This window comes from Heteronotia binoei, chromosome 12 (assembly GCF_032191835.1).
Source record: "Heteronotia binoei isolate CCM8104 ecotype False Entrance Well chromosome 12, APGP_CSIRO_Hbin_v1, whole genome shotgun sequence".
NCBI classification, from domain to species: Eukaryota; Metazoa; Chordata; class Lepidosauria; order Squamata; family Gekkonidae; genus Heteronotia; species Heteronotia binoei.
Genome location: NC_083234.1, coordinates 54,072,854 through 54,096,747, shown reverse-complemented (window position 1 = coordinate 54,096,747; position 23,894 = coordinate 54,072,854). Strand labels below are relative to the sequence as shown.

Below are 23,894 nucleotides of genomic sequence, written 5' to 3'. Positions count from 1 at the left end.
GCTTCAGCATCTGACCTTCCAGGGAACAGTCTGGGTTGATTTTCCTTAGGACTGACTGATTTGATCTTCTTGCAGTCCAAGGGAGTCTCAAGATTCTTCTCCAGCACCACAGCTCGAAAGCATCTATTCTTCTGCGCTCAGCCTTCCTTATGGTCCCGCTCTCACAGCCATACATACATACATGTCCTAACCAACAGCAAAAGAAGGATCCACCTTGGCAGCTGCTCCTGCAAGAGAGTGAGTGCAAAGATGGTGTGGTTACCCACTCCATTAAGCAGCCACAGAAGGCTGTAATCAGGAGCAGAGGACAGCTGAGTATGTGTGCATGCGTTTGTTTGGTGCTATGCAAATCTTGACCATCTTGTCTCTCAGATTTTCTCTACTTGCTTTTCTCCCCACTAGGGGAAAAGGTTAGTTGCTCATATCAGCCTCCTGAGGCTGTGTTTCGTTTCTTAAAATTATGCCAGTAAGAGGAAGAATTACACAACTGTCCGTTCTTAAATAGGACAGTGCAGATTAAAAAAATATCCATGCTGAAGCGATGAGGAAGAATACAGGACACGTTTTCATGTTACTACTCTATCTGTTGGCATCAGTAGCTCCTGGGAATGCAAGAAACACCTGTCCAGGTGAGTCTTAAAGAGGGTAACCTGGAACCAGGGTTAGCTGCTGTAGTTTAGGGATGTGATCTGCCATGTAACAGAAGCTGAAAGGAAATTGGGCTCTGTTTTAGCATCAGGCTAGATTTCCATTCTTTCAACCCAAAACACTTATTGTCTTCAAATGTTAGTATTAATTTTGCCTCCTCAAAATACACCCTCCTAAATCCAACATTTCTTTTTAAAAGCATGAATGAAAAATAATATAAACTCTCATATTAATGCAAAATTGCATGAATGTCAGGTCAGATCTTGAGTCTAAGTTGATTTCGATATTTATTTGCTTCATTCATACCTATTTTTCTCCCCACTAGAAACCCAAAGTGGCTTATAGCATTTTCCTCTCCTCCATTTTATCCTTACTGCAACCCTTTGAGGTAGGTAGGGCTGAGTATGTGTGAGTAATAATAATAATATAATAAGTTTTTATTTATACCCCGCCCTCCCTGCCGAGGCAGGCTCAGGGTGGCTTACAAAGCATGATATAATATCATAGTATAACAATAAACAGATAATAAAATCAATCCACAACAGCATAAATACAATATATAAATTAATATTAAAATTAAGCTAAAACAATACAATGGTGCTACAATCTCTGTTTGTCCAAGATAGTGTAATATTAGTTCTGGTTCCGTCTTAAAAGGCTAATTGGAAGAGGGCAGTTTTGCAGGCCCTACGGAACTGATTAAGATCCCATAGGGCCAGCACCTCTTCCGGCAGCTGATTCCACCATTGGGGCGCTTTTATGGAGAAGGCCTGCTCCCTGGTTGTTTTAAGTTTGGCCTCCTTAGGCCCAGGGATTTCCAAAAAAATTTGTGAGCTGGAACACAGTGCTCTCTGGGGAACATATGGAGAGAGGCGGTCCCTAAGGTAGGCAGGTCCTTGGCCATATAGGGCTTTAAAGGTGATAACCAGCACCTTGTAACGAACCCGGTATACAATTGGCAGCCAGTGCAGTTCCCACAGCCTAGGCTGCACATGTTCCCACCAAGGTAGTCCCACTAGCAGCCTGGCTGCTGCGTTCTGCACTAGCTGCAGTTTCCGAGTTCAGTACAGGGGCAGCCCCATGTAGAGGGCATTACAGTAGTCCAATCTCGAGGTGACCGTCGCATGGATCACTGTTGCCAGGTCGCCTCGTTCCAAGAAGGAGGCCAACTGCCTTGCCCATCTAAGATGAAAAAAGGCGGATTTGGCAGTGGCAGCTATCTGTGCCTCCATTGTCAAGGAAGACTCCAGTAGCACTCCCAAGCTCCTGACTTCGCACACTGGTACCAAGGTTGCCCAGAAATCTTCTGTGGCAGAATGAGGATTTCAACCTGAGTATGAGAAAGGACATCACAATGATACCATCTTCTCTCCTAATCCACTGTTTTGTTTATGCACCCTGTTCACTCACTGTGGGAACAGACTGTGGCTCTGTCATCGTAGATCCCCTGCTTTTTATGTCATAGATTCTGGGCACAGCATTTCCTTACAAATTAATGGATGTTTGGGGATTGCACTACTGTAATGGACTTAGTTAAAATTTTGCAGTAACTTTTGCATTGTGTAGGGGGTTGGACTAGACCCTGGGGATCCTATCCAACTCTATTATTCTAATATACATGTTGAAATATATCTGGAGTCAATTTTGAAAAAAATTCTGAAGGCAGTGCTGCATTGCTCTGAAAATTTGGGGAAGGTCACATTTCCTATTAAAATGTTTTGGGTTTTTTTGTAAAACAAATTTTATTTTTTGCAACATATTGAAATATATTTAAACATACGTTAAGATTTTAACAAATACATTACAAATTTCCTCCTCCCCCCAACCCTCAGTTTCTTGACCTCCGCCGGTGCTTAAAATAATTAAGAAAGAAAAAAAAGGGTAGAATTCACAATTATAGAATCTTCACTTACATTTCCAGTTATCTTAACACAAAATAAACCAAGACTAAGTGTTAGTAATTATTAAAATTAACCTTCTATTTTTCTCATAATCTAACCACCTATAAAATTGCATATCAGATCAGAAAACCATATTAACAACTTTATCTTCCCATTAAAAGTTCATGTAATATTATCAAAGACCACTAAGTGTCTCTTGACTTTCCATTGTTTTTCAACATATTCTTGAAATTTCTTCCAATCATCCTTAAATTTTTCTGAATTACAGTCTTTTAAGATTCTAGTAAGTTTATCCATTTCACTCCAGTGTAACACGTTCCCATGGCCTTCTAATGCCAATAATTTCCTGTTAAGTAAAGTTATCCAGTCCTTAATCCATACCAAACAAACAGCATCATGGTATAACTTCAAATCGGGCAATTGGAAGCCCCTCTCTTTTGCATTCTTTCAGAATTTTCATTTTGGTCCTTGGTTTTTTACCCGCCCATACAAATTCTGAAACCTTTTTTTGCCAATGATTCAATTGTTTAATGTCTTTCACTATTGGAATTGTTTGAAAGAGAAACATCATTCTTGGTAGAACATTCATTTTGATTGCAGAGATCCTACCCAGCATAGACAAATTCAGCTTATTCCACTTTAACAAATCTCCTTCAATTTTATGCCAAAGCTTTTCATAATTGTTTTTATACAGATCAATATTTCTCATCGTAATCTCTACACCTAGATATTTTAGTCTCTTGATAGTTGTACCACATCACTTCCTGTTTCGTTTTAAAGCTCAGGGTATTTTTTTCAAAGCCACAGTTATGTCAAACATCAATTATTTTTCTGTACTTTCCTGCTTATTTTAAGTTTCAAAGAGTCCAAATTTACCCCCATTTACTTCTTCTTAGCTTTATGCTCTTACAGTTCCTTCCAGATCTTAAATATTTAATTTTAAAAACCTTATTTTAGTCCCGGAGTGGTAGGTAACAATCTTTACCTTAATGAAAAGTCTCTGCCTTCTTACACCGATCTTTTCTCCTTCAGCTGTTATTGTAATCCGTAGAAAGTTGGAATCTTGATGGGTTTAAGTCAATGGGAAGCCATTATTGAGCAGGCCTTCTCAATAATGGCTCCCCATTGGTGGAATCAGCTACCAGAGGAGGTGCGAGCCCTGCGGGACTTCAATCAGTTTTGCAGGGCTTGTAAAACTGTCCTCTTTCAACTGGCTTTCAAAGTGGAATCCTGAAAATGACATCCAGCCATCTTGATATATATGTATTGTACTGTAGCACCTTCAATTTATATTGGTTTTAATCTATTTATCAAACTGTGTTTTAATTGTATTTTATTGTATTAATTGTATTTTATTGTAATCATGGTACACACCATGAATTGTGAGCCGCCCTGAGCCTGCCCTTGCAGGGAGGGCGGGATATAAATAAAAGTTTATTTATTATTAGTATTATTATTAATTTAATGACCCAGGAGATCCTTTGTAGACGATGGAATGCAATTCTTCACCAGGGGCTCCTCAAAGCCGGAAAGGAAGCCCTCTGGGACTCCTCGCCAGCCAAAGTAAACCCCCTCAAAATTCTTCAAGCATGTCAAAGACAATTCCCTCATTGGAAAAGGTAGACAGCAGGCGTTGGAGTCGCCTTTTATGTCCAAAACAAAGGCTTCTGTTCGCTCCTCTTGCAAGAAGCGGGTCAGCTCTCCATTTTCCAACCCCGGAAGTCCACATTTCCTATTAAAATGTTGATTCCTTCTTGTTGCCGTAGTTTGAGATGGACCCAATCTACAGCAGTCATTAGGTTTAAAAATCTCTTTTAAAAATGTATTGCGCCCAAATTAGCAGAAATACTTACAGCAATTAATGGCAAAACATTTAGCAATTTCCCAGAAAGTTAGGAATATTTACTCCCACTATCCTATGTGCAGGTAAATCCAGTAATGGATTCGGTTATGTCAATTCACATATCAGTGATCAGTTTACTCAGTACATTCCACTGTGATAGTTTCATAAATACATGGTATCTTGGGCTGTCACATATATGGGAAAAAATGCAAAAATCTCCCACTTTTGCTCTCTCATCACCATTTGTGCAAGAAACAATAATGCTCAATATGAATTTGGTTGGTAATTTATATATATATACTGTGGATTAAATAATGTGAATAAATTTTAATTGCATGTATCACACAAATAGTTACAAAACTGTAGGCTACACAGCCTTCTCTAATGTCAAAAAGGTTGGTGTCACATATGAACTACTTTTGAGCAAGCTTAACTGTGCTAGTGCTGCTGCCTCAGTTGCAGAGCTATGCCGAAGGAAGTGAACTTAGTGTCTGTCCTATGCCTGCCTGGCTGGAAAGGCTTAGGATGGTTCTCTTCTTAGATAGTTTCAGAGGGCTCCCTTAGATAGCTTCCTAAGTACTCTCTCCCCACTGTAGACAGAGGGTGGGTAAAGAAAGGACAGGAGGAGTAAAGTGCTGGGAAAATAAGCCACTGAAGAAGTCCTTGGCCTCTCTTACTGTCATGGAATATTTGAATGATGCTCAGTCTCCAAATCCAGCACCCACGTGCAGGTGAGAGGTGTTCCTTGGTCAATTGACTCTAAAGTTTCCAGTTTTAGGCATGATAGTTTAATGAAATATTCAACTCCCCTTTTAAAAAGACCAGTGATGAAAACATCCGGGCAGTCATTCACTCACAGAATTCTTACTGCAAATGTGTGTGTGTGTTAGGGTTGCCAAGTCCAATTCAAGAAATATCTGGGGGCTTTGGGGATGGAGCCAGGAGACATTGGGGTGGAGCCAGCAGCAAGGGCGTGATAAGCATATTTGAACGCCAAAGGAAGTTCTTGCCATCATATTTAAAGGAACTGCATACCTTTTAAATGCCTTCCCTCCTTTGGAAATAATGAAAGATAGGGGCACCTTCTTTTGGGGTCGTAGAATTGGACCACCTGGTCCAATCATTTTGAAACTTGGAGGGTATTTTGGGAAGAGGCACTGGATGCTATGATACAAATTTGGTGCCTCTATCTCAAAAAACAGCCCCCAAGAGCCCTGATACCCACAGATCAATTATCCATTATTCTATGGGAATCGATCTTCATAGGGAATAATGGAATGGCCAACAGACATTCCCCCCCCTTCTGCTTTCTGATGACCCTGAAGTGGGGGAAGGGCCTCCAAATCAGGGGATCCCCTGTCCCTACCTGGGGATTGGCAACCCTAGGCTCAGAAGGCAAGTTCACCCAGTAACACTGCTTACAACAGCAGCCTTAATTCAGCATGCCTACTTCAAAGAGCACTCCCAAATCAGAGTGCACAAGGTTGGGGCAACTCTCTTCAGCAGGAAACAGAGGCACTGCGATCTTTCTTGCGCCTAGTAGGGAGTAAGCTCAGCTGAAACACTGGGATTTGCTTCCAAATAAATGTGCAAAAAGAAGAAGATTATGAAGAAGTGGGATGACGGAAGCCTGTAGAATACAAAGCAGCTGCAAATTGATCCCAGCAGGTTCAAATCCCGGGATTGGGAAGTGAAAGAGGAGCCAGAAAGCTGGGGGGGGGGGGCGGCAATCCTACAAGGGCTAGGCAGTATGCAGTTAACTTACCACTCCCCCCCCCTGCCCCGCTCCAGGAGGCCCTTTTACCTTTGTGTGCGTGACTGCAACCAAAGTTCCCTTCAGAAGATCAGATGAAGGGGGCTTTGAATCTTGAAAGCTGTTTATAACCCTAAAAATCTTGGTGGGTATCTCTTAAGGTGTTCCTGGACTCGGCTTGGCTCTTCTTGTGCAGAGGAACTGAGCTCTCCACCTTAAGCAACTGCTCACAACGGAATCGCTCCCAGATGCCATACCCCCCACCCCGCTTCAGATTTTTGGAAAGCGGGAGAGAAGGGGGCTAAACTTGGGGCCCCCCGGCAGGGCGGGAGGTTTGGGAAGCATAGTGTGTGTAGAAATATTATTGAGCTTTTCCCTACCCTTATTAAGCTGCCTATTTTATAACAGTCTTCTAGGGTTTTTTTTTTTAAAGGCTCTTTTCTTTTGTGACCAATGGATGCTGCCCCTTACCATTTATATGAACTGAGAAGCAGAAACTTAAGAGAACGGACATTTGCTATACAGATGCTTATGTGAGCGTCTGTATAGAAATCCCATGTTGCTGTGTTGCTCTATATGAGGATTCACACTTCTGGAGTTCATGCTTTGCTGGATATGCTGCATGTCAGAAGGTTGCTCTTCATGGTAACTATTTCTCTGCAGATGTGAGTATTGTGGGCCTGAACGGTGATGAGAAGCTCGCGATCCTCCGAGGATGTCCAGGTGTACCTGGTGCGCCAGGGCCAAAAGGAGACCCGGGCACTAATGGCACAAGAGGTATTTCATTATATGTTTACAAACAAGATTCTGGGGTAGAGACTGGCCCAAGAGCCATGCTGTAAAATACCCACTTTGCGTGCAATACAGGGCAAGAAGTAGTTTCCCAAGACGATGTTGAGATGAAGAGGGAATTGGCCATAGCCAGCAGGAACCAGCCACAGTGGAGTCTCCTGACTGCTGTGACCAGTGAACAAACCTGATCCAGAAACCTTCATAGGCATCAGTGATAGCAATTTCAGATTAGGATTACCAGCCTCAAAGTGAGGCCTGGCGTTCTCCCAGAATTACAACCAGGGCTGTCATTTCTGGTTGGAGAAATCCTCAGAGATCCGGAGGCAGGACCTGGGGAGGGTGAAGTTGGAGGAGGAAGCTCAGCAAGGATGTGCTGCCATGTCCTTTGGTGCTACATCGAGGTCAAAGGTCAACTCCTCCTCCTGTGAGTGAGCGAGGGCATTTCTTCCCACCAATTCAGACGATAAATTTACATTTTCTGTCTTGATTAAGCCATAACAGTATACATACACAAAGTTTAATTCTGGGTATAAGTTTTTGTGTGCATGCATACTTCCTCAGATAAAGGTGCCACCGAACTCCAATTTTATTCTATTGCTTCAGATCAACCCAGCTACCCACCTGAATCTAGTATACAGGGACAATCTTTTGTTTTATCCATTGGGACCACTAGAGGGTACCAGAGTTCTTTCATGAGAACTCAGCTTGGTTTTAGGCTCCCTCCCATTTTTTCTTTTGTTCCTTCCCCCAATGCTCTCCTGCTCCTTTTCTCTTGTTGCCCCCTCCTTCTCTTTCTCTGCCCCTTTTATCCCCAGTCTCTGCCCAGTTTCCCAGCTGTTCTTCTCCCATAGGGTAACCAACCACCTGGAGAAAAATGCCCTGCCCCTTTCACAGATGTTACTTGGGCATGGATGTTACTTGGCCAAGAGTTCCACCAGGTTGAGGGGGGGGGGACACTAAAAGCTGGATATCTCTTGGGCTGGAGACCACAAGCATTCACCCAGATCTCTGTGAGCCCAGGATACTGTGATGTTATCAGCCCTAGAAAAAAGAGGGTCAAGATGGTCCAGGGCTGGCTTCTATTTTTTCTTTGCAGGTAACTATTATGTATTTAACTGAAAACCCTATTTTAGTTTATCATTTTTCATCTTCAGTATTGCAGACACGCAGTACAAATAAAGAATAGACATTAAGAAAGGAGTTTTTCTCTTTTGCACATCAGCTGAAGAATATCTTTTAAAAACATTTGCACAGCTTCCCCTTTCATTTCCACACTCTAGTACCCAACCTGGAAGAAAACAGTCCTTCACTTTCACATGGCCAAAGTGAGAGGGGTGTGTCTGCAGGCTTGGGCCAGGACTTCAAGGTCCTGCCAGAGCTTTAAGGCAGCTAAATTCTACCTTAGACTGTAACTGGCTTAAATCATTGCTTAATTGTCTACCTTTGTTTTTCTCTGTAGGAGAGAAAGGTCTTCAAGGATTCCCAGGAAAAATTGGACCCCCTGGAGTGAATGGTAACATGCAAAATGTTGAATTTCAATGATATAGGTAATTGGGAAACAGGGTAGGTGTTGGCAGAACAACAAAGGTTTGCAACCTGAGCAAAATGTAAAAAGGTAAAGATAGTCCCCTGTGCAAGCACCAGTCGTTCCTGTCTCTGGGGTGACGTCACATCATGACGTTTTCACGGCAGACTTTTTACAGGGTGGTTTTGCCGTTGCCTTCCCCAGTCATCTATACTTCCCCCCCAGCAAGCTGGGCACTCATTTTACCAACCTCGGAAGGATGGAAGGCATCATTTTACCAACCTCGGAAGGATGGAAGGATGGCTTCCTGAACCCAGCTTCCGCTGGAATCGAACTCAGATTGTGAGCAGAGAGTTTGGACTGCAGTACTGCAGCTTTACCACTCCGCGCCACAGGGCTGCTGAGTAAAATGTAGATAAAGGTTTTTCAGGAACTAACAGCACTTGATGGTAAAGAAGAAAGAAAGAGATAGTGTTCAAACTATATCACTACCTTCAAGTGAGTAGTTATGTTGGTCTGAAGCAGCAGAACAAAATTTGAATCCAGTGCCACCTTTAAGACCAAGTTTTATGTGAGGTATAAGCTTTTGTATGCATGAGCACTTCTTCAGTTACAGTGAAACAAGATATCTTCAACTATTATTTATAGGTAGAGAGAGGATGTGGGAGGTTAGTTGCCAGGAAGGGCTAGTCAGAGTCAAGATGCATAAGTACCTGGATGATTGTAGCTGAGATTGAATTAAAGTGGTTGGTAAAATCTGTGAATTGCTGTAAATTAGCATACACATATATGAGTTAACAAACAGATGTGAGAACTAAGTTTGAATCCAGTGGCACCTTCAAGGCCAACAAAGTTTGATTCTGGGTATAAGCAAGAGCTGAGAGACTTATACCCAGAACTGGGATAAGTACCAGTTGATATAAGTCTAATTCATAGCCAGTGCAACTGCCCAGAACTGGGGTGATATGAGCTGATCATAATATTCCAGTGAGCAACTTGGCAGCTGCATTCTGGACCATCTGCAGTTTCTGAAGTATCTTCAAGGATAGCCATTGCAGTAGTCCAATCTGGAGGTAACCATTGCATGGATCAATGTACCAAGCTCTAACCCAGATAAATAAGGAGCCAACTGGTGGGCTTGATATAGGTGAAAATATATTGACCATGCTACCATGGGTACCTGTTTGTCCTATGACAGTGCAGAATCCAACAACATCTCAAGGTTTTTTACAAAGTCTACAGCTGTGGTTGGACACCATCGGGTGATCTTCCAGCTAGCATTGCAGTCTTTCCCAGCCACATGATCTCCATGTTTTGCTAATTCCTTCCTCTTTTTCCATCCTTTTAACCAGGAGAGAAAGGAGAAGTTGGCCCTATTGGCCCCAAAGGTAAGGAATATTGAGGTTACATGCCTCCAGTATTGCTGGTTTTGTGAAAGGATAGGGCTAAAACTTACCTAATAGCACGCATGTTTTTCTTGGGGGGAACCCAATTGTGAGTGTTCTAGCTGACCTTTTCTTTATTAATCTGATGATTCAGAATTGTTGAATGATGTTTCCCCAGTAGGTGTTAGCTAATGAGTGAGAGTCCTCTGGCTTCCTTGTTAAATAACCTCTGGAGGAAACCCATACTACCTGAGGGGCATGTGTGTGGAAAGGAGAGAGAAAATAGGGGGTGAAGTTATGAGTTTGGAGAAAGAGAGAAAAGCCAATGGAGAGCCCTGTAAGTCATCTGAGGTGCTGTGTGCTGCAGATCTCTCCAGCTTTGACTATTTGATGTATTGGGAGATGAGGCGCTCTATAGATCCTTCTTTGCCACTATCTGTTCTATGCTTGCATGGCTGTAAATAAATCCAATATTACAAAGGTGTCATAAGACTTTTGTTTTGTCTGGCTCTCCCTTATTGATTCCTAATTACCTGCCTTCCTGTTTTTGTGTCTATGGCTGTCATCATCACACACTAAATAATGCACTTTCAATCCACTTTCCAATTGGATTTTGCCAGTTATAGTAACATTCAGTTGGAAAGTGCATTGAAAGTGGATTGAAAGTGCATTATTTAGCGTGTGTGATTGCAGCTTGTGTCTGTTTTCATTGTTTTGTATATATCTGTGTTTTTAACTTATTTTTTTTTATTTTTTTCTGTATTGGAGTCCTGAATCTGAGGTTTGAAATGTTTTAAATAAATGAATAAGACTCTAGTACTTTCTCCTACAAAGGAACTCAACCTAGGCAGTGCTGCCCATGGAAATGTGGAGACCAAGTAACATTATGTTTATGCTTTCATTGTCAGGGGACAAAGGAGAGCCAGGCACCCCAGGAACATTAAGTACGTGGTAAACACCTCTGTCTTTTGTACTCACTACAATCTTGGATTTAAAGCACTTGTGGAGTAACTCAGCCAAGAAACCTTGAAACAGAATAAGCTGGTGGTGGGAAATTAGCAAAAGGTGTATTAGTAAACATGAAGAAATAGTAGTAAGAAGCTCATATAGGTATGTGGTAAACACAACTGTCTTTGTATTCACTACAATCAGAGCACTTGTGGAGAGACTCAGCAAAGAAACCTTCAAATACAACAAGGAGATGGTAGGGTTGCCAATCCCCAGTTGGGGGCAGGGGATCCCCTGGTTTGAAGTCCCTCCCCCCACTGCAGGGTTATTAGAAAAGGGGGGCACTCCATTATACCCTGTGGAGACCAGTCCCCATAGGGCATAATGGTAATATGTGGGAGCTGGTAGTATATTTTAAAATGCTTTGTTTATTTTCTAAAATGGACAATTAGTTCTGAGGTCTGATGGGGACTTTGGATTTGTGTTTCTGAAATGTTGACCCTTCCGCACACAAATTGCTGCAAGGCAAACTGCTTTTGAAACTGGGGAGCATTTCAATACAGCACCAGGATCTAATATTTGAGAATTGCAATTCCAAAGCCCCCAGAACAAAATGAACTAAAATTCCACATTTGAGCTACAAATGTGTGAATTTCCCAGAGGCTGAGGCAAGCCTGACAACATGGGGTCTTCTGAGTCTATCAACTATATTTTGTGGCTTGCCAGGGGCTGAACACCTCCATGTAACTGTGGGCATTTCCAGGTAAGTGTGTAGCCAGAGGTTTATTTTGTCCTGTTGGGCTTCCCTAGATTGCTAGCTGACTTGGTAGGTGAAAAATAAAATCAATGGGCATGGTCCATTGAGAAATTCTCCCGAGCAAGTCCTACCAAAATGAATGGGGACTATACAAGATGCTTTTATGACTCTTGTGGACAAAATGCCAGAGAGTGAGTTACACGATAGAAAACAGTAGGGCAGAGGAGTTATTTGTTTCTTTCTAGTCTGACTTGCTTTCCTTTTCCTGCTGTGGCTTTTATATAGGGGAAGAAAAGCTGAATGACTTCCACTGTAAACAGGGTAAGTGTTTTCTCAGAATATCTTCACAGATGGTTAAAAAGTCACATCCTGTGCAGAGATGAATGCTCTGGACAGCAGAAGTGGCTTGACCCCATGACCTTTGCTCTCTTGCCTCAGTTGGTCAACCCCTGTTGACTTCCCAGCATGAACCTTTTGTTACCCCCAGCCTTTCCCCTGCCCAGTATTGATTCATCTAATGACAGATCAGAGAGTGCTATTTTTTAATACACAAAGCTGAAAACCGTGACTTGCTGTATAATTGCCATGCACATATATTGCTTTTCTCTTTCATGTAGGGGTGAAAAACTGCAAAGAGCTCTTGGCCAAGGGGGTGATCCTGAGTGGCTGGTACACCATCTACCCCCAGGACTGCAGGCCACAGACCGTGCTGTGTGACATGGATACAGATGGAGGCGGCTGGATAGTAAGTTCAGTTTGGGAGAAAAAGAACAGATTGACTCATTTTCTTTTTGGAAGAGGCTATAAAGCTCAATGTGCCTTACAAAAAGTTAACAAGCAGCCTATTCTGGATGGGATCTTGCTTGTAATTTTAAAAGTTAAGGGCACTTTTTGATCCTATGTTACTGATGGAAGTGCAGATCTTCTCTGTGACACATCAAGCTTTTGTTATAGCAGGAACACCACTTGTCAATGCTCCAATCACATCCAGATTGGACTACTGCACTGCAATCTGTGTGAGGTTCCAAAACTTCTGTTGGTATGTAATGCTGCAGCCAGATTACTGTCTGCAGCTGACTCTACATCACACCAGTTGTGAAACAACTCCCTGAAGCCTATTTGTTTCCACACTCAATTCAAGATGCTGGTCATTACCTTTAAACAGTTTGGGACCAGAATATATAAAGGTCAAACATCTCCCATAGATTCCTGCCTGACAATTAAGGTATTCTGGACAGACCTTTTCCATGTGCCTCCACCTGCAGGAGTAAGGTGGGTTGGGCCTTCACTGTGGTGGCCCACAGTTATGGAACTCTCTTCTAGTAAGGTTTTCTTGGAATCTAGACTTGCTGGTTTTAGGCTCTAGGCTAAAACTCTCTTTTTTACCCAGCTTTTTAACTTTTAAGTGATGACTTTTATGAAGGGTTTTACTATCATGGTATAAAGTGTGTGAATCTTAGGCTTTTGATGTGTTTATTTTTTCTTTGTATGTTTGTGAACTGCCTCATGAATCTGAAAAGATTTAGTCTGTGAACTGTGCAATTTTATAGAAATAAATAATGAATAATGCAAACAGAATTAAATTTTTCTACTGCTTGTGTAGTTACTCCATGCATTTAAATCTTTTCCATTAATATGTGCAAAATTTAGTGGGCTGCACCCCCAAAAGCCAAATCAGGAGGTCTAGAAGAACAGTAATTACAGTAATTAACCTGTGTTTCAAAGTAAAACAGGATGAAACACTGAAATACCCATGTCTGAATCCTTGTTTATTCCTAAATAGTAGTCTAAAAGAGCCTCTAGCTTGGAGCTCCAATTGGCATGAGTTTCCTGGGTTGCCTTAAGAAAGCCACATTCCTTGTCCATTTCTCAGACCCCATCTGCAACATGATAAAACTATTGGTCCAACATAAATAGTGGCTGGAGAGATTGTTGAAATAACATATGTGATTACTTTAAAATGAACTATATAAATATTAAGTATTTATCATTATTAGCTGACTTTTTTCTTCTTCTACAACCTCTAGTATCATTTTAGGGAGCGAAGACTAGTCATCACATTACTTGAACACACAAACACATGAATAATGAATCAGACCCTTGGTCTGTGAAACTCAGTATTGTCTACTCAAACCGGCAGCAGCTCCCCAGAGTCTCAGACAGAGTTCTTTCACTAACCCTATTGCCAGATCTTTTCTCACTGGCAATGCCAGGGATTGAACCTGGGACCTTCTGCATGCCAAACAAATGTTCTGCCAGTGAGCCACTTCTTTCCAAAGATTACTACTTTTTTGCATAAAATCAGCTTCATTTGACTGACACCATCATAATGTACAGCCTTACAGAACTACATCACAGTTTAGTTTTCTTTAACTAATTTACATTTAGTTTTTTTATATATATACTGATGATCAATTTCTGTTTTCTCCTATACCTATCAATATCAGTATACTTATCAATATCATGATTGTTGTACAGGGAGGATTTAGAGGGAAGCTTTCAAAATCACGAGCTACTTTTCAACATCTGGGAAACTTCTATTGATATTATTCTTCCGTGGATTCTGTTTCACCTTATTGTTTATCTCTTGCTGTGTTATGCATGAGAAACATCTATCAAATAAATCACAGTACCTATATAGATTTGCTCTTTCCAATGTGAAAAAATTGTTTACTGTCCTTGCCACAGAACAATCTTTATAATAGATTGCTGAAGAACTTGACACAACCCCCTGAGTCAACACTTCTCTATACTTCTCCCAGATCTTTATAAATAGATCACACTGAAGTCTTTCCAGATTTGATGCTATCTGTATTGTTCCAGTTATCCTGTCTCAAAAGAATAGCTGTATCTAATTGTTGCATGGACAAGCTGTAACTTTTATCTGAAGATTCTTACCTGTGGAAGAGTACGGTTAGGAGAAGATCAAATAGAGAAATCTTCTTTCTTCCTTGCAGGTGTTCCAGAGACGGTCCGATGGTTCTGTGGATTTTTACCGTGACTGGAACTCTTACAAGAGAGGATTTGGGAGCAAACTCACTGAATTCTGGCTTGGCAATGACAACATTCACCTCTTGACCTCACTAGGTAAAGTGCATGCTACCTTCCATTTTACCCTCATCCTGACAGGAGTTTTTGCTTTTGCTACCATCATCACACACTTGTCCTGCATATTTGTTTATAAATTAAAGAAAAGTCCTAAATGGCCCAGGAAATCGTGAGTATTCTTCATTACAATCTAGGACCCACAACTGAGCATCAGCTAAAAAGATTTTTTAAAAAGGAAACCCATAGCAGCAGGAGAAATTGGCCTGATCAAGCCCCTCATTGGTTACAGCAACCAAAATGGGGGGCAAAGTTAGGTTTGGGGGATGTGTTCCATGAGACTGGCATTTCCCTAACTCAGTTCCCCACACACACCATGAGCTGTCCCATATAGCATAGGGAAATGGAGATAAACCCTTCCTGAACTTTATCATTCTTGTCTGTGCCTAGATGACAAAAATAGTATTATTGTTTAATTGTCCCATCCTCGCACAAGCCAGGCTCTAGGCGATGTACAACAGATCAAGGCCCAAATCTCAACAATTAGTCTATAGGGCAAATTGCTGAGGTTCAGAACTGGGTGATCATCCAGTCAGAGAACTCACAAGTCTCATTATAGCATTGGGTAGACAGGATTTCACAGTTGGGTTCCGCATGGGCCCTAAATTTGGGATTGTCAACCTCCAAGTAATGGCTAAGATCACCTAGGATTACAACTGATCTCCAAATGACTGAGATCAGTTCACCTGGAGAAAGTGGCTACCCCATTGAAGTCCCTCCTCCTGCCCTCTTCAGGCACCTCCCCCCCCCCAAAAAAAACCCTCCAGATATTTCCCAACCCAGGACTGGCAACTCTTGGCCCTAACTTGTTCCCTGTAAGATTATAGTTAGATACTCTGTACCAAGGACAAAAAAATGGATGCACCCACAAATATAAAAGGAGTTTCTGCAAGGATGGTGAGCTTTGCAAGTATGGGGACAAATATCTGACTATATTTAAAAAAAAATACTCCCACCCCTGAAAGTACTCCCTGGGTGCGATCACACGTACCATTAGTGACGACACAGCTCCGTCTGGCTGACGGATTAAATGTGTTCGTTCAGACATGCACATCTGGCAATCGAGCGTCATCCGGGGTCATCCAGGCTTGCTACGCATGAATGGCGCATTAATTTGACAGCACATAAAGTACGGCCCTTTTTCAAAACAGCGGCACAAGATCGGCTTTTTGTTGTTTGGACAGCTCACGCGCGATACTACCTCTCACCTTTAAAAAAAAAAAAAGCCCCAGCAGACATGCGCATTGCCAGATCATCTGGGAATCTGAGGTGACGCTTCTGCTTCTCCAATCAACACAGGATCGGAGGGGGGGGGGTGGAAATGTTATCCCACTATTCAGAACAGGAAAAAAAATTTTTTTTTCAATGTGAAGGATTTCAAGATATCATTGTCACTGCCAATTTCTAGGAAAGTAATTCCTGGCAGTTCCGTGGTTTGGATCGGCAACGTTAATTCTGGAAACTTTCGCCCTTCCCCCCTGCCTCTGAAGAAAGTTTTGATTTCCCAGCTCCAAACAGTTGGGCGCATGTTCAACGGACCCCCTCCCCTCCCAGAAATCACCATCTGATTACGCATGCTCCAAGAAAGGAGCGTGATAGTATTGGATGTCTGATCGCGCACAACAGAATGAATTGCATTCTTGGATGCTCGTCTGAACTGCCCTGCATCAAATCAATATTCAGCAGTTCAGATTTGAGCGCTACACACCCGCTTTTAATGGTAGGTGCGACTGCACCCCCTGAGGAGAACTGAGTATCTAGAGCCCACAGCTGAGCATCAGCCAGGGCTTTTTTTTTTTTTAAGCAGGAACGCAGTTCCGGCTGGCTTGGTGTAATGGGGTGTGGCCTAATATGCAAATTAGTCCCTGCTAGGCCTTTTCTACGAAAAACCTTTTTGCGAAACAGTGGTGACATCAGGAGGTGTGGCCTAATATGCAAATGAGTTCCTGCTGGGCTTTTTCTACAAACAAAGCCCTGGCATCAGCTAAAGGTGGTGGTGGGGGAAGGAAACCCATAGTGGCAAGACAATTTGGCCACTAGGAAGCATGACTTGTTGAAAGAAATGTTCAAGAAATATGGGTACAGATAAACTTTATTTCATCTTGTTCCTTATAGCATACTTGGATGCCCTCCCAAAAACAGGGCAGTTAAACTATAGTTGCCAATCCCCATTGGCAACAGGGGATCCCCTGGCTTGGGGGACCTCCCCCCAATTCAGGGTTATCAGAAAGTGAGGGGGGATGGTTTGAATGTCCACTGAGCACTCCATTATATCCTATGGAGACAAGTTCCTCTAGGATATAATGGAGAATTGATCTGTGGGTATCTGAGGCTTTGGGGGGGGGGCTGTCTTTTTGAGGTAGAGGCACCAATTTTTTAGCATAGCATCTGGTGCTTTTCCTCAAAAAAACCTCAAGTTTCAAAAAGATTGGACCAGGGTGTCCAGTTCTATAAGCCCCCAAAGAAGATGCCCTATCCTCCATTATTTTGAATGGTGGGAAGGCATGCAGTCCCTTTAAATGTGATGGCCAGAACACCCTTCAAAGTTCAGTCATACTTGTCATCACAACTTTGTTCCTGGCTCTACCCCCAAAGTCCCCAAATATTTCCTGAGTTGGACCAGGTAACCCTAAGTGCAGGGGTCATTTTGTAGAAAAAAAGGTGGTGGAGCTCATCTAGGGATTGCTATGCAGCTGCACATACTGTTCAATGGACAAGGAGGTGGAACTCTCAGGAGGAGGAGATGGATCTCTCAGAAAGGTTCAGGAGCTGTGCTCCTGTGAGCTCCCACTGAATCTGAGGTCTGCCTGTGAAACCCTCACAGTTTGTGATATTTCTTCAAGCAATTCTGGAGTATGCAAAAACAAAACATACTATTTTTTAAAAAAAAAGTGTTTTAGAAGGAGACCTCTGCCTTTTAAAAAGTGTTTTAAAAGGAGACTATCTTTCAAGGCGAGGCCAATGCTTGTTTCCCTCAGGAACAAAGCATCAGAATCAGGTAAAAGACCCTGAAAGAAACAATGGGGGATGGAACTGTCAGTTAGTGGCAGTTGAAAGTGACAGTTGATTTAAAAAATAGAGCTGCCTATTCATAAGTGACAGGACTTTGTTACAGAAAAGAGGATTAGAGATTAAACCACAGGACAACTTCTGAAAGGAAGAACTGAGGGAAAAAGAATAGCAACAATGTGATATAATGGTACATGGCATAGAGATGTGGAGCAATAGATAAGTGTAGCTGAGGGAGGGAAGAGAGATCCTGATAGGCGGAGGGCAGAGCTGTGGAACAGGTGGAAGAATGCTCAAAAAAAAGGATACTTGAGGCATGTCTGTGTTCACACATTAAGAAGCAGAGCAGGAGAGGCAGAGTTTTGTGAAAGAAATTACTAAGTGGGGAAAACAAACAAGGAAAACAGCAGAGCGGATACATGTTCACTGGGCAGAAAGAAGCTACAAAAAGAGAGAAACCAGATGTGTAGCAACATTTCTTGGGAGGGTGGTGGGAGAAGTAAAAAAAGATTCTGCCTTAATAAAAACACACATTTCCTTTCAGAGGGGTGTGTCCTTCAAAAATTTCATGTTAGTTTTGGATCCAGATTTCAGGGATGGTATACTTTATTTATCCCAAAGTTCCTGACCCTTGTTACTGTTAAGGAATGTAACAGGTTCCAAAAATCAGGACCAGTTTTCTAATCCTGCCACAGTAGTTGTAAGAGCAGGCATAGGGAGGGGGGATTTGTGCAACCTGCCAAACATCTGTTAGTAGGCATCTCCTGTCCCTAGCTGTTGATGCTACCCAGGGCTTTTTTTGAGCAGGAATGCACAGGAAGGCAGTTCCAGCTGACTTGGTGTCAGGGGGTGTGGCCTAATATGGAAATGAGCTTCTGCTGGGCTTTTTCTACAATAAAGCCCTGTGTGAAACAATGGTGATGTCAGGCCATGTGGCCTAATATGCAAATGAGTTCCTCCTGGGCTTTTTCTACCAAAAAAGCCCTGATGCTACCTAACAAATGATAGCTGGGTAGACAGATGTCAAGTCTATAGAATTGGAAATGGGGCCATTATTTCCTGTGGGATGTCAGGAGGTCATGCCCATCCATAGGAAATAATGGATGGGTGGAGTGTTTCCTATGAGTAGGCCTCTTCACAACCCATAGGAAATAATGGTCCCATTTTTTCCAATAGCAGGCAGATATGGCCTTTGTCATCTGTTTTAGCATCCACCTTTGTTGGCAAATAGCTGATAGTTGTGGGGAAGGGAAATGGCTGGTGGCATTAGCTGTTAGGTGATGCTTCTAGTCCTATCAAAACTTACACTAATCTCTGTTTGGTGAACCAGCTTCCTTTCTCCTCCCAATTCCTGTGCCACCCTGAAAATGTTCAGTACTCTCAGAATTTCAACAGTGTTTCAGGTCATTTCAGGTGTTCCCAGTCTGACCCAAAAAAACTAATTTGGGGGTTAATTCTAGCTTAGATATATCCAAAAATGTACACCCCTAGTGCCAAATGAAACCACTGAAGAACATAAGAGCCCTGCTGGATCAGACCAGTAGTTCATTTAGTCCAGCATCCTGTCTCACACAGTGGCCAACCAGTTCCTCTGAAGAGCCATCAACAGAGCATACAAAATTCCACTTGGACATGAGTCTGTTGTTTGGAATACTAAATTTCTTATATCTCAAAAAATAACCTGGATCAGCATAATCATATTTTGATATAGTTACACTAAAAGTTCTATATATTTAATTTTATGTAAAGGAAGATGAGAGGCTGTTTTTGCAGTTCCCTGTTGGACACCTCTGTTTTTAAAGGGTTGTGGGCACAGCCCATGAAGCAATCTTCCTTGAACTAGCAGTGCTGAAAAACAAAGCATGTGGTGCACAAGCAGAATTATGCACCTGTGAGCAATTCCATGTATATTTCAGCAAACCTTGTATGAAGGATTCTTGATAGATGGTGACCGAGTCAGATGATCCTTGATTTGTCTGTGGAACTGATGCAGTTTTTATTTAAGCCTCTAAATGTAGCAACATAATTATTTCTGTTTTGGATAGGTGAAAATGAACTGCGCATTGATCTAATCGATTTTGACAACAGACACACTGTGGCCAAATATGAGTCCTTCAACATTTCAGGAGAGGCAGATCAGTACAGACTGGCACTTGGAGCCTTCCTTGAGGGCACTGCAGGTATGTGGCTGGGGACCTTCCAGACAGCTTCTACAGTCAGAAGAGAAAACCACAATCATGGAAGGAGAAGAAGAGGAATGTTGCAGCTGCCTTCTAGGCTGCAACCAGTCTATACTAAATAGATCAAGCTGTCCTCGAAACCAAGGTGGTTATGGCCATAGAAGAGTTAAAATCAATTTTAAAAAGGCAGCTCCATGTAGGCTTAGGGTACAGTCAGATGGCACACATGCAAAAATACCCTGTTTGTCTGTACAGGTACAAAACTGATTAAATGTAGGCTTGTGTGCTCCATACCTCAGGCATGTAAGAAAAGGTCATGAAAGCCGAACATTGATTCATCCCTTCCTGTCCTCCCTCTCATGATCTGCCTAAGTTCACAGAATTAGCATTGCTTTCAGATGGCCATCTAGCCTGTGCTTAAAAACCTCCAAAGAAAAAGAGTGTACCACCTTCTGAGGAAGCCTGTTCCACTGAGGAACCGCTCTAATCATCAGGAAGTTCTTTCTGATTTTTACTCAAAAACTTGTTTAATTTCAATCCATTCGTTCTGGTTCAACCTTCTGGGGCAACAACTCTGCCCCATCCTCTATATGACAGCCTTTAAGTACTTGAAACCTCTCAGTTGTTTCCTTTCCAGGCTAAACATACCCAGCTCCTTCCAAACTTTCCCCATAGGACTTGGTCTCCAGACCCTTCACCATCTTTGTTGCCCTCTTCTGGACACCCTCCAGCTTGTCAACATCCTGGTTAAACTGCTCAAAACTTAATACAGTACTCCAACTGAGGTCTAACCAGAGCAGAGTAAAGTGATACTTTTTGTGTATCATTTTGTGTGTTCTGGACACTGTACTTGGAGAGCCAGTTTGGTGTAGTGGTTAAGTGTGCGGACGCTTATCTGGGAGAACCGGGCTTGATTCCCCACTCCTCCACTTGCACCTGCTAGCATGGCCTTGGGTCAGCCATAGCTCTGGCAGAGGTTGTCCTTGAAAGGGCAGCTCACAGGGTGTCTGTTGTGGGGGAGGAAGGTAAGGAGATTTGAGCCGCTCTGAGACTCTTCGAAGTGGAGGGAGGAATATAAATCCAATATCATCTTCTTCTACTTGTTTTGATACAGCCCAAAATTGCCTTTTTAGCTACTTCATCACACTGTTGACTCATGTTCTGTGTATGGTCTACTAAGACTCCTAGATCCTTTTTGCAAGTACTTCTGCCAACCCCATCCTATAATTATGCATTTGATTTTGCCTACCTAAATGCCCCGTGGCACAGAGTGGTAAAGCTGCAGTACTGCAGTCTGAACTCTCTGCTCACGACCTGAGTTCGATTCCAGCAGAAGCTGGATTCAGGTAGCCGGCTCAAGGTTGACTCAGCCTTCCATCCTTCCGAGGTCAGTAAAATGAGTACCCAGCTTGCTGTAAAAGACTGAGGAAGGCAATGGCAAACCACCCCATAAAAAGTCTGCCGTGAAAACATCATGATGCAATGTCACCCCAGAGTCGAAAATGACTGGCGCTTGGACAGGGGACCTAAATGCTGAACACTGTGATAGTTGAAGGTGGAAGTTTTCAGCTAACTCCAATGAGATGTAGTCTTGGCATTTGACTGCCTGAATTTTTTAGGCTTACTTCCCTTCACAATAACTGGGATTCTTAACCAGGATTCAGTAATGGTTAAAAATCCCACTTATGGGTAGGCATCCATATGATGTTGTGCTTCAATAGGCTTCTTTTAAATGTTTCCCTGTCCTTGAAATGCTCTTTTCTAAACCTGATTTACTCCAGTCTTTTAAGAAAATACATGGCCCAGATGCATTATCATGCCATCTGCATAGGAATGTACTCAGCCCCCATCCCCCACCCCCATCAGCACCGTTTTCCTGCTGTCAGGCTCTTACTGGTGCCATTTTCCTTGCTGTGCCACACCACACCACCAGAGGGCTTTTGAAAAAAAATGGCCAATTGTTCTAGTGCTATAATGCTAATACTAGAAAGCTATAGCAATTACAATTTTTTCAAAAAGCATTCAAATGTTGCATTGGGGAAAATTGTGCAGAAAATCCCATGTGGAATGTTCTGTTACCAGTGCATATTCTTCTGCATTTGAAGCTGCTATTTAAGCAATGTGGAGAATCCTCACTATGAGGAAATACTTTGTGTATGACTAACTTCAGTTATGGGCCAAGTATTTGGACTTAACTGCTAATTGAAATTAACTGAACTTCCATCTTGAATCTTGGTATAGAGGAGGAAAGAAGGTACACATAAGCCTAATCTTTACCCAGATATGTGCCAGATTTGTTTGTGACATCTGAACTGAATTTGTAGTAAGGAATAGACTGTCCATAAAGAATGTCACACTTTTGGAAATCTGTTAACTATTCTTTTCTCAGTCTAAGAAATACCTCCTCTATCTCAGGTTGATCAGCCTGTAGTTGCACTCCCCTCAGAGGCCATGATCAAGGCCTCTTACAAGGCATGACCCAAATGCCATGATCCCAGAGGTGATATGTTCTTCTTTTAGATAAAAACCATAGGTGTAGTTCAGATTTTTCTGTATTTGATCTTTGTGTCCCTTCAGACAGCACATTCAAATTGCTCCAGACATTGTTTTTTATGTGGAATCATTTCAGATGTCTACCACCCTGTCTCAAATTAAGAGAAACTAGCCAATATTCAAGCACATGTGAACAAGCTCCAGATGACTGGGATCTAAACATATGAACTAATTCCATTGGAAGATCTTGAACCACAGTTGATGCACAAGTTTTTTGGGAACTGATCTATGCTGATAACCCCCAGATTTTGCACTGATCATGTAATGGACATGTATGTATGCAGGGCTTTTTTTTTTACAAGAAGCCCGGCAGGAACTCATTTGCATATTAGGCCACACCCTGGATGTCACCATTGTTTCACACAGGACTTTTTTTTGCAGAAAAAGCCCAGCAGGAACTAATTTGCATGTTAGGCCATGCCTCCTGGTGCTAAGCCAGCCAGAACTGCATTCCTGCTCAAAAAAAGCCCTGTATGTATGTGTGAACCAGCTTCAGCCTATCCTAAACTAGAATTTAATCTGTCATTTGCAGGTGATTCACTCACTTCCCACAACGGCATGCCCTTCTCCACCAAAGACAGACAGCAGGATCCTGGCAACAATAAATGTGCAGAGACTTACAAAGGAGCTTGGTGGTACAACAACTGCCACCACAGCAACCTTAATGGGATGTACTGGCTTGGGTCTCACTCCTCTTTTGCTGATGGTGTAAACTGGAATTCTGGCAAAGGGTACAACTATTCCTACAAGCACTCGGAAATGAAATTCAGGCCACGGGAATAATCAGAATTGGTGAGAGACAGCTGTCTCTTCAATTGCATTTGAATAGAAAGTTTCCCTATTTCCTGCCAGGATTAGGGCATGCAAAGTACCTTTCAAATCCTCTGTTTTAATAGTGCTTCTGCCACAAGAAAGCATTTATGTCCGAGGATAATGAATATCATGGCAAAAGGCTCAGTTGGGATTTTCTGCTCTGGAATCCCAACCAAACCAACATCTTCACATGTTAGTTTCTACAGACATGTATCTCTAGTATGCCTACTGAGTTAAAATAAACAGCTCTGATAATATAAGGATTTTGGTTTATTATTCTGGCAACATTTACAACAAATAAAATCATCATTTGAAGTCTTGTGTCAGTTTATACCCATCACAATTATGAAGAATGGGGGATATTTGCAAGATGAGCTTGCATCAGAAGGGCAGGGGAGGTTGAATATTCATGAAACAGAAACAACTTGGAGAGCCTGCACTGGTGTCCAGGTAAGACACTTGAGAGATTAGGAATATTTTAGGTCTCACCATTGTGGTAGAACTTACGTGAGGACCACATAAACTATGCTGTGAGTTGCCAAACTGATGTCTCCAACCATATGATGACTCTCCAGAGAGCTTGATAATCCTCCTATGTTAGTTGCTAACCTCAAGCTGCAAAACAAAGGGAGCTTGGGAATCCTAAAAAGGACAAAATAATCAAAACAAACATGTATCTAAG

General features: G+C 42.2%; 1 protein-coding gene across 1 annotated transcript; it reads left to right on the top strand.

The window, feature by feature from the left end:
- Nucleotides 1-506: 506 nt before the first annotated feature.
- On the top strand, nt 507-23,193 carry LOC132580499 (ficolin-1-like). The gene is made up of 10 exons (XM_060251340.1): nt 507-629; nt 6,809-6,922; nt 8,397-8,450; nt 9,815-9,850; nt 10,756-10,791; nt 11,838-11,873; nt 12,170-12,297; nt 14,510-14,639; nt 19,712-19,846; nt 22,932-23,193. The coding sequence occupies exons 1-10, from the start codon at nt 542-544 to the stop codon at nt 23,180-23,182; spliced, it is 1,008 nt and encodes a 335-aa protein (XP_060107323.1). The 5' UTR covers nt 507-541; the 3' UTR covers nt 23,183-23,193.
- The last annotated feature ends 701 nt before the right edge of the window (nt 23,194-23,894 follow it).